The sequence below is a fragment of the Lissotriton vulgaris genome, chromosome 10, assembly GCF_964263255.1.
Source record: "Lissotriton vulgaris chromosome 10, aLisVul1.2, whole genome shotgun sequence".
NCBI classification, from domain to species: domain Eukaryota; kingdom Metazoa; phylum Chordata; class Amphibia; order Caudata; family Salamandridae; genus Lissotriton; species Lissotriton vulgaris.
Window position 1 is genome coordinate 664,806,672 of NC_141698.1, and position 12,040 is coordinate 664,818,711.

The 12,040-nt window shown below is 37.4% G+C and overlaps 1 protein-coding gene across 2 annotated transcripts in view; it reads right to left on the reverse strand.

Moving 5' to 3' along the window:
- The window catches only part of PTPRN2 (protein tyrosine phosphatase receptor type N2), a 2,289,968-nt gene that overhangs the window by 219,748 nt on the left and 2,058,180 nt on the right, over window positions 1–12,040 (reverse strand). For both annotated transcript variants that reach the window (XM_086941498.1, XM_086941499.1), the window contains one exon: window positions 2,578–2,772. Coding sequence is in view for 1 of the 2 variants with exons in the window: in XM_086941499.1 (XP_086797625.1) it covers window positions 2,578–2,772 (195 nt within the window). In the remaining variant the exon portion in view is untranslated. The remainder of the gene's footprint in view (window positions 1–2,577; window positions 2,773–12,040) is intronic.

Here is a 12,040-nt window from a genome sequence, read left to right on the forward strand (position 1 = left end):
CTGCAAGTCTCCATTAGAACTCCAATTGGGGAACACACCCCAATTTACCACCAGTTTAAACAGGGCCTGAACCGGTTGATGAAGTATGCAACCTAGGTGGGTGAGGGCTAAGCAGGCGTTTAATTAAGACGTCTTTGCCCTAATCATTATTTGCCCCGCATTCTGAGTTTTTGGTAACACAAATACAGGGTAGGAATTTATGGTATAAACCATACAGATGCATTTTTATATGATTAACACTCTTGCAGAATAACCCATATCTTTAACTGATTAATCACTAGAAGTGAGAACAAAGAAGTGGATTTGCCTCCAAATCCAATTGTAGCCTCTGTAAAGACAGACAATACTGCAGCCAGAAGCTTGGCAAATAGATGTTTCATCAAAAGAGGTTTTACATTTGGTTTCAAAGTTCTTAGTGACTAGCAAAGTTGAAATCGACATTACACATACTTTCTGAGCCAGTTACTGGACAAGCAGTGCAGGTCTGATTCAATGTCTTTGCTATTTTTAAGGGTTAGTGTGGTTGCAGCCTTGAATATGAAAATTGAATTGGTATTTGTAGATTGGAAATCAAGTATCTCTGAATGTGTTCCAAAAAAGGCAAGATCCCAGGGTCTCTTGGCGATGGCAGGGCAGAAGGATTTCTCTCAAATTAGAAAGCAATGACAAGGTGACTGGGATGGCATTCTCGGGATTCCAGCGCAGAGTCTAACGGGTCAAGGCCTGGTGCATGATAACCATCTTTTAAATTAGTTAGTCCATATGAGTACTAGGCAAAAAGCATACAGCATGGAGGGCATCAACAGATGAGGTGCCACATTTATTGAGGTCCTAGGGTGGCTGGAGCCACTGCAGATAACTTGTAATTGGCCCAGAATAAATATTTTCTTCTGAATGCTAGCGAGCCTTTTATTTCTCCTCAGCACCCAGTAAGGTCCTTTTCTAAGAGATGGTCAATAAGACCTTGAGACTATCACCAATGGTTTCCATGATACTGACTGACCCTGAAGGTTTATCCACACATTCACTCTAATCAACAGACAATGAGGCTTCACAGCAAACTAGTGGCATTAAAAGGTTCCAATCACAATGTGTGATTCAAAAGATTGTGAGGTTTGGGGTCATCCCAGTCATTGGCATAATTTCTGACAGGTGTCCCCATGTCAACATGGCTTCTCCTACGGCCAACACACCCTCTACACTGATGTGTCCACTACCACTTGATGGAAAGGTGCAAATGTATCAGCGGTGGCATTATTATAAATGTATTTTTGAGGGGATGTAAATACTGTGTCACAGATAAAACTGATGGGGCCACCTACAAAGGTCCACCAGAAAGAATGCATATACTTGCATTGTATGCATACAAGTATATCTGTACATGTTTTCTTTACATGTTTAAACTTTAAATCTGACTTCATATGTACAATCTCTATCTATCTATCTATCCATCGATCTCTCTATATATAGCTACATGTATATATATATAAAAACACATATACACAGACAGCAACATTTAAACATTTAACCATTTACAGAAAAACAACGCTGCTTGCAGTAAAGGTAGTCTGACAAATTAACCTCTGTAGCAAGGTGCAGTTCTGTGCTGCCTCCTGGCACATTCATCAGCTGTGGTGGTGAGGTCAAAATGCGATAGGAGGCGAGGACAAAGAAATTTGTGGCACAGGCCCATCTGGCCCTCCTTCTAGAGTGCCAGTGTTCATCAGGCTTTACCCACTGCCTTTGGGAGATTCGAGAAGTTAACCAAAGTGGAAGATGGAAAATCAGCCAATCAGAGTCTAAACCATGCCTTCAGTGCTTGCAATCAAAGTGGGTGAATGTTTACTAATGCATATGCTTCTTCTTGCAAGGGGAGAGGAGGGAGGTCTCTTTGCCCCAGCCCCTGATCTTTTCAGGGCCCCACGCAGCTACTTAGCAAGACCCACACTACTATGTTGCTGGATTTTGAGAAGAAAGGGAAACTCTGTCTCCATAGAGAGAGAACGAGTTATTATAACACGGGTACAAGGCTTTGTGACCCAGACAGTTTTAAACAAGAAAAGCTTCCTGATCGGGAGCCAATGTAACCCTTTAAAATGTTGTGATGTTACCTTTGCCTCAAATTGTAAAGCGCTCTAATATCCTTCGCAATCAAGTTCACGCTATATAAAACTTTATAAATAAAGTGATACTTGAGATGGAAGAGCATTCACATATTGAAGAACGGATTTGTAGTGCACGGCCCTTGCCTTAAGCTGCAGTCAGTGAAACCCTCAGGAAATGGGGGTTCCTCTCTTTCAGTGAGTGAACAGTCTACTTAGTGAGTGATCCAGTAAAACATTTTTAAAGTTAATTCTTTTACGAGTTGGTGTCTAGAGTCTCTACAATGTATCAAGTAAACATACATGTGATAGCCAACAGAAACGAAATAATGAACCACTTCAATCCACATAAGAAGGAAAGAGTACAACCAGAAAAAATGGATTAGAAGTAAGCATCTTCCTAAAACTGGCCTAGACAGTGAATTTAAGATCAAGATTTAAGATTCAATTTAGATAAATTCTTTGACTGCCTTACCAGTATCATGTGTCCAGTGGATATGTCCATATTAGACTGCACTGGTTCTTCACACCAGGATGAAGTGCTACTTCTTGCAGAAGGGCTGGGCATGGGTCCATCACTAAACTGCGACGAGACACTATTGATTCGTGAAGTATGAAGTGGTTCTGGACGATCAGTTGACTTGACGGACATTCGCTGACGACACAGCTCCTAGAAGAAACAAGAAATTATACACTCACCTTTGATGTAAAGCCTTCATGAGTAATCTATTTACTTAATGCCACAGACACAAGTCTAACTGTTCAAATAATTTAAATGTGATTATTGATATTACTATAAAAAAGAGCTGAAACACTCCACTTAGGGTTCCATTCCAAGTGGCCCTGTAAATACGATTCAACACAAATGAGATCACATGTAGTACTGATTCACTGCACTCTCAAATGCTGTCCCCATGTAAATTTTGCCTTGAAAAACACGGGTAGATTTGCTGAAGAAAAAGAAATATAATAACTTGCAGCCAAAGGAAACCCACATGAGCTTGTGTAATTCTAATTGCAGCTGAGGAATACAAATATATTGAAAAGGGATAGAGAGGAGGAAAGCTCAGGTCAGAAGGTAAGAATGTAAGAATGTCTTCAGATGCACTGCAACTTTTTTATGTTGGGCTCATGCCAAGATTCCAAAAACAATGGTGAAAAATCCTAATTAATCCTAATTAATCTCATTCAACCTTTTCACATACTCCTTGGTGCATTAAAACCACTAGCTACTGAGGAATTTTCTGTAGTGAGTAATGAATGATTTAACTTTAAGAAAATATGCTTAGCTTTCTACATGATTTTAGAAGCAAAAGGTTGGATATTTTGATGTGAAAAGATAATGTCTTGGCAGGATTTTTTGGGCACAATTTAAAACCTCATAATAAAGTTGTTATTTTTGCCAGGCATTCTGTCTAATACATTAAACTATATTATGTACTTGATGACTGACTAGGTTCCTATGGAAAGACGTACGCGTTTCCAGTGCGGAACTGCAGACATGTCTACATACAATGTTTCATTATTCTTCTTAGTTATCTTTTCTGGGTACATATAGCATGCTCAATAGATACCCCACGAGGTACTGACATGCTTACTCTGTTACAGTCACGAAATTCCCGCAACAGGGGCATAGTAAGGATGGCAAGCGTCTAATGCAGGTACTTTTAATGGGGAGAGGGGGGCTATGCCCCTGCAGAGTTTTTATAACAGCTGTGACCCTGGCGCACTGGGCCCCTTGCAGCCCTGAGAGCCGGTGTCACTGCACCTGCTGCACTATGGAATGCTATGCTCATCACCAGTAATTATGGCGCCTGCCACATTTCACAGCATGAGATCCATTCAGACAAGAAGCCGAACACCAATAATCTTTGTTGAAGAAACAAAGAAATGGATGTAAAACAGAAAGCATTACGGTGGAATTGTGGGTAAATGGCAATATGAACATTCAAAGGGTAAAGCCAACATATCAAGGTCATGGCTAACGTTCAACACCGAGGGACGCCTGGTTGTGGAAAGTAAAATCCTTGCAAAAACTGCCTAATGAACTGCACACGTATGCTCACCCTTTGGCAGATGATAAATAGTGAATAAAAAATGCAGAGTATTTTATTTACTCCGCCGGTTTCTCGAATGCAAATGTACCGGTTCATTCATAGAAACAGGTGCACCGACAGATAAAGAATTCCCCACACAACAGTTTAGCACGCGGGTCAAACCCAAATTAGAAACATTACTTTTTGGCAACAAATCAGTGCTTTTATAACCTCATCAAAATTCATCCCTCATACAGTATGAGAAAAAAAAGTTCATTGCCGGGTTAGTCCAGTACAAATAAAGAAATATTTCAATGTTTTCATATGTTTTAACTGGATTCATATTTTCAAATAATAGCAGTGGAATGGTCATTACTCTCCTCATCATGAACAAACTTACACCTTTACATATTATACTTATTAGTAGCTCAAAAGCAAGCCTGAGGAGTGGAGCTATAAATGGTATCTGGCAAGGGTAGTACAGACTTATCTCATCGCAAATTTAAGAATAGGGCATTGCAGTTTGTGTGTTGTGCAAGAACGAAAAGCAGTTTTGAACATTATAAATGCATTAATTTAAAAAACTGCGATGATTGGTAGAAAGCATAATTAAAAAACAACGTATAAAATGCGTATTCCCAACCACAAAACATGATAGACCAGATAATGCGTTCTCGTCTTTCAAGCACGCCATATAAAGCTGATCACACAACATTCACATTTACTCCAGTAATTAGAATAAGTCATCTCATGAGACAGATGTCTTGTGATTCTATGAAATGTAGTCCCAATAAAGCAACCAGAAAGAAAATTATGTATCCTAGCAAAAATATGAAGAGCACAGTCAAGCTTTCTATAGCTGGGTGTATACTGGCTAGATGCTTTACAGAGAGGAAAGAAACAAGACAAATTAAACCATAAAATAATTAGGAGTGTGCGTAACTTGTACAATTTGTGTAGCATGATTACACAAATTACAGAAAAGGTATGCGAAATTGTGCATGGTTACAAACTGTATTTCGCACTGAAAAAATTACCCGAATGGTCCCGTTTGGGTAAAAATTCAACTCGAAAATGTAATTTCCGAGTAAATTTCCCATTGATCAGTTTCAAAACATTGCCACTGGCATTCGATTAAGCAGTTTAACATTTAAAAATTACCATAACAATCCGCTCAGGTAAACCATCTTACCTGAACTGTCTGTTGAACACCCACATTAGAGAAACTGCCAATGCATTCATAACACTGCCATTCGTGTTCAGTTTTGTAGGTTTGCTTTAAAAAATTACCCAAATGTTTGACTCAGATAAGGAAATCTACCTGAAATGCCGATCACGTAAAAAAATTATCCAAATAGTACATCTTGTGTTAAACTTTTGCTTCAAAATTACATGATGTGGAGAAAATGGCATAATCACATTAATTTCGTAGATTTTGTTTTGCGAAAGTACTAAAATTACACCACTCACTCCGGCATAATTACAATTTCATCTAGGCCTATAAATAAGAAAACCATTGCAATTAAGCCAGCAATGGGAGTGCAGTGGTAGCAGTCAGATGGTACACAAAGTTATGGCGACAGAATCTATGGGCCCAATGTGAACTTTCACATGTACACAACTTTGGCCTGGTAGTAGATTCTAATCCATATTTCTGCTCTTATAGCTAATCACATAGAAACAAAATGTCCCTTAGGAATGCATATTCACCTACTACATGAGTTCACTATGGCCGTATTTATATGCGGCCTGCAGTGCTATTTCCGAAGTGGAATACCGATATGCGCCATTTAACCTTGACTGGTACCTACCAGTCTGAATGACGGGGAATGCAAGCCTCAGACCCAGTAAATCTTGGCCCAGTGACTCCAATCCAGGCACCATATGTGATGCCGCAGGGGTTCTGGGCAGGTGAGGTACCTGGCCTCTGCCCAGCTTGATCCTGCAAACCCAGGGAGTCTGCAAACTCTCCCCAGCTATTCTCTTGCCTCCTCTGCTCTAACCCCACCCACCTGTACCACAGGTCACTGAAAGGTGATGCAAATGTATAGCTATGTGTTATCAGCCTAGATATATAAGCCTTCTCCAGAGGATGTACCTAGCCACTGACGAAAAAGTTATTTGTAGGCCCATGGTCCCAAATATTTACTTTGTACAATACATTTTGGAGAGATGAGAGCACGAGGAGTAAGGGATCAAACTAGTTTGAACATTTTTGCTAGAGATACTTTTTGTTCTCAAAGTGGCCCTGTATATTTACTTTTTTTTTATGTTTAAGGTATTCACGGCAGGCAACAACAGTGTTCTGTATGAGGTAAAGTTTTGTGGTCATCAAGATGTACATTTTTTTTGCCAAAGTAAGGTTGATCCAATAAATTAAATTCACCATGACTAATCATGGGAGTTGTTACCAACATTTCTGAGACTTAATAGGAACAGGAGAGGCAGCTTTAACAGGCGTAACTCTCACTTCGTCAGGTGATGATCCAACACGTTGACATGAATTTACACATGTATGTAAGAATAGTGGCTGATATAAGCAACAGATAATCTTTATTGCTGTCATTGTTTATTTATGTCAATATAAATAACTGTTGTTCTGGCACACTAGATGTCGAATTCATTAAATAGTCAGATAGCTTGGCTTTGGTTTCATTGTAGATAGAGCCAAATAGGTTGTAACCTATGCAGAACTAAGTAGAAAAGAAGCAAGTATTATCCTAGTCACTGAGGTTTAGACCAAAGACACCTGACTTTGATTAATTATGTTTGAAACATTACTGACCCTCAGGACCTTAGCATACTTGGGAATTTTTGATGCAGGCATAATTATATAATCTAAGAGTGGATTGGTAGTCACATTAGATGTTTCCCATCTTATGGTGCTCTAGTGGTCATATTCTTGTCTCAATGCATTTGGCATACCGAAAGCTTGTAATAAAAGTGGCTCACCAGTTCACTTGGAGCCTGTTACTAAAATTCTTCAATGAGGCACCACATCCAATGAAAGTTGGTTCATATGACTTTTTGAACTTAGGTGGACATCAACAGACTGCTTTCATTTCTCATATGTACAACTATAACCTATGTTGATTTTGGATTATTTAATAATATTACCTTGATATGCATGGTGCTTAGAGTCTGGAACTGACTCCTACTGGAGTTTAGATCCTACTCAAACCTCTAGCAATTCTGGAGATTGCTGTTATATATCATTATGAAGTTGTCAAGTTCCATAGGTCTTTAATTGAAATCTATTTACATGCTCCCTTAGGCTTGTCTGCCTAATTTCTGTCAGCATTACAGCTGGCGGCAAATGCTTCAGTGTGGGCACTGATATTTGAGCAAAACAAATCCGTAAATACTACCATGTCAAATATCTTTCCTCAAAAGAGAGAATTTGTAGATGCCAAAAATCGAATTTCTTTTTAAAAACATAAAAATGGTGTGGGATAACTCATTCCCAGATTAATTTGCCTAAGATCAGGAAACATTCAATATACCTCTCTGTGAACAAACTTCATAAAATGAAAACATTAAACGGGTCTTACAAAAGCAGCCTGAAAGTTTAACTGTGCAAAATGCAAGCGATCAAAAAGTCATAGGATTCTGGTTGAGGGTAGAAGAAGATCCCTACCCAATAGCCCTGTTAATTCAAAATATAAAAAATCTATTTGATTTGGAAAATCACACATTTCATAGCTCAATATTGTTACATACACATCATACTCCCTGGATTCCAAGGTTAATGTTTAGAACTGGCCTTATCCCATTGTATAAATGCAGGCACTTTAAAGAGGAAAACGGAGACCTTCTCCACATAATTTTTAACAGCAAGAAAATTTAATTCTTCTGAACTGAAGGAAGAAATAAGCATATTCAAAGTAGCTTCTCCTATATACTGCTGTTCACATGTGGGTGCTTCCTTACATATCAAAATTCAGTGCGGAACACGAACAATCTTCTACCTGATTTTTCCAAATCAATTCTAAGTCAAATGAAAAGTGTGAAAGATTGCCATTTCTGGCTAGAGAGAAGTAGGTCACATGGGTTAGATGATGCAACGGACTACAATTGAGCAACTCTGTTGCAGAAAATGCCCACCTTCTATGGGACAAGCTAGATATCAATATGTAACAGATAAAACTAAGATAAACACCACCTTCTGATAATGCACCCGCCCTTCCCAGCACATGGACCTCCATGTTCACTGACCCTGGTTTGATCTCCTTTTCTCTAATTTTTCATGGTCCTCCTCCGTTTCCTTCCTTGTGGTCTGCCATTGTACTACTGAAAGTATTTAGATTTAGGCATAGATCAAAAAGTCAACCCTGTGAGGTTATAACATGTGTCACTTAAAATGAAAGACAAACTTATCAATCCCTCTTCTGACTGTCTTTCCTTTCAACAACTATCAAATCCTACTTTTTCTCAGACTCTTTCCTACTTTCCTCTAATTATTATGTTTCTGCATTTGGGAATCACAAGCATTGCCTCACTGAAGCTACATTTATGTTTATATGGACCATGCCCCCTTTGACCCTGAAGATTTGCCACATATTACGAACTGTCTCCTCATGCATTCTATTTTGGTCTTATAATACTTAGATATTCAAAAATATAATTTAAAAAAACTCTAAAATTAGATTGAGAGACAAATATTTAGAACTTTGTTCAGTCATATGATAACATATAGAATAATGATTATATGAGCCATCAGTCAATTGTAGCAAATCAATGGCATGTAATAGCACAGTAATGCATTCTACTTCCTTAACCGTTGTACATCAAGGGCATGCAATAGCATAATAATGCATACTACTCCATTTAGATTTATTCTTAATTTATTTAATGAAATCTCTGTCATGTAAACGTTGTTCACTTGATATATGCCATTGTTTCATTACCTAGAGTGGCTGAAGCATGTTTTGTGGCTTTCATAAGAAAGCTGTCAAACTTTCACTTGCAAATGGGCACCCTCATCAGAATATAAAAGGTTTTGCTAATAATTAACAATTTGGGACAAACTGATAGGTAGAAAAAGTACGTTTAAAATAAATCCTGGCAATATCATCGAGAATCACAGGGTGGTCAGTGAAAGACTTAACTAAGCTAAAAAAAATTGTTATGCGCTAAGCATTATTTCACTATTGCAATACTGAACTAACATTAATCTAATAAACTATTAAATACCACAAGGTGAGGGCTTGAAACAAATAAAAAATATCATCTATTCAAACTTCATCAGGCACTAGCTAATTGTGCCCATAATGATATGCAACTGACTGTCCAGTATGAGAAGAGATCATTGGCGGGAAAGGTAGTGAACAGTTAGAAAAGTTTTTGTAACTTTGGATGAGAAGTCAATTATTCGAATATGTGGTAACCTATGACATAACATATGAGCATTTTAGTCAATCAGAATATTAATTTTAAGAAATTGCAAAAGTCATAAGCAGCATCAAGCAATAAACTCTTCTATAAAACAAAGTAAATGCACACTAAAACACTTCTAAAATTCTGAGATGACGTAGGAGGCCTAACAGGCAGGTTGGCACTTATTCCTAATTCAAAGTTACTGGGGCGATTTAAGTGAGACTTCTCGTCATCTATTTGTATGTTAAAGTACATTTAACCATACCCCAACCAATCATGATGTAAGAATAATTGAATACCATTTCTTCCTTTACAGTTTCATAGTTTAGAGTGTTTTGTGAAAAGCATGTTATTCTAGATAAGCAAACAACATTGGACATTGCATTTCTTGATACATCTACTATTTTGAAAAGGAGCCTTCAAACTCTCAAGCGATCTGAGACATTGAGTCTTTTATCAGGCTGCTCACTCTCTTTGTTGAATAAAGTAGAGGCAGCAGTACTTGCACCCAGAGCAGCCTAACTTATTCATTTCCCCATTATAATATATTTTCAGAATTTATACAAATGGTGCCTGCAAGAAGCTCAGTGAAAGAAGGCATGATCATGCTATTGATACTGGACAATAAGCAGCAGAATTTGTGGAAGTTGATTAGGTGATGAAGAAATACCAGAGCAGATATCATTACTGAATCATCACATAGGAGTCACCTCTCTCAGCTAGTCTAGAAATATCCAATTACACCAAAAGATTCAGTGTAGTAGAAGTGGCCTTCAGATTCCAAATATAATATCCTATGCAATATTAATAATGGCAAACTCAAAATAATGTTTACTAATGCTTTATTTCAACTTGTATGCAAGTTGAGTAAGCTGCACTGAGGATAGTGTTATGTTTGACAGAAAACAACTGCATTAAAGCAGTTGCAAGGACTGTAATGTAGACAACTAATATTCAAACAATAAGGGCAGCTTTGTTTTATGATATGGGCCAGGGCAATGGTATAAATATCAGCGGTGTTCTGCTTAAAACCAATAAAAAATAAATATGTTTCAGAATTATTGCCACAGAATATCACGTATCTGAGAATTCTACTTATAACTGCCTGTCTTCACTAAGGTGTAACAGTTAACACTGGCGTGGGTGGAGCACTTGAAATAAAGGGAAGGAAGACTGATCTATAAATTCCTGGCCTCTTTGTGTGGGTTGAAAACAAATCACAACCTTTTTTTATGAAAATGTTTTTAAACACTAGACACCTATTAAGCTCACAGAAAAGTCATGCGGTTGAAAGATAACATTATTAGGCTTATGATACAACATATAGTTGAAAGGTGCCTCAGGGATATAAGGTAACAGAGATGTCCCTACATATAGGAACATAATAATGTGAAGAATGGGGGCTGGAATTTGTATTAAACAAATTAGTAATACATGGTTAGTATCGCTAAATTTAACCTTTGATGATTTTACAGTGAAAAGGTTTCTTGAAAGTGGATGTGGCATTCATTGCCTGTATAAAATGCCACTGTAATATGTTTATATTCCTGCCCTTCTCTAGTTCTTATTCAATTGTGATATAAGGATGCTTGTGATAGCTGTACAAAACACTTCACTAATTTTAACGTTACTCTATACTTGTAGCACCACTACTCATCTGTAATGAGAAAATGACATCACTACTCCACCGTGATAATACATTACAGTTCAGCTATGGCATCATAATGCACCTGCCTGAAATAGCCAGGAAGAATAGAAAGTCAACTACATTTTTAACAATTAAAATGAATAACAACTTTTCTCCTCTCTTTTGTACTTTAATTCCTAAAATTAAGAGCCACTGTATGATCAGGAGATACATACAACAGGTTGTTTGTTTGTTACACTGCTTGAACTCCGTACACTATGACTAGAATATATCTACATGGTTCTACGCAGCAGTTGTGACAGTGGCATAAATCACAATGTTTTAAGTGGGTTTACACCAGTTCATGTGCTGCATTTTTCAGTGTTTAATCAAATGCAAATAGAAAACTTTCACAATAAGGCATAAGTAATCAAGACCTTAATAGAAGTTTGGGGGGGAGTAAAGGTGTGCACTTGAAATACTTTACTTGTACCATTCATGGTATTTAATACATTTTCTAAGATAAGGTATTAAATACCATGTATTGTTCTTGAAAAGCATATTACAAGTAGCCATCTTGTTGCATGGCCTTATTAACTACGAAGTACAAATTAATGTAAACTATTCTAAATATTGCAAATTCAGTTGTAATTAGTATACAGGCTGAGTAAGGGATGTTTTGAGGCCAATATATATTGCTACTAAATCAGCTAACTAGTATGTTTTGCTGAATGATAGTTAAAGTGAAAGCTGCCATTATATTGTTTTATACTTTGCTGTGCATAAAAAGCAATCTTGTTTTGACTCTCTTAACCCTTTTCAACAACAATGTATTATTGAGATCCAGAATGAAACTACATATTTCATATTGTACCATCCATTTTCAGAAACAGCACCTT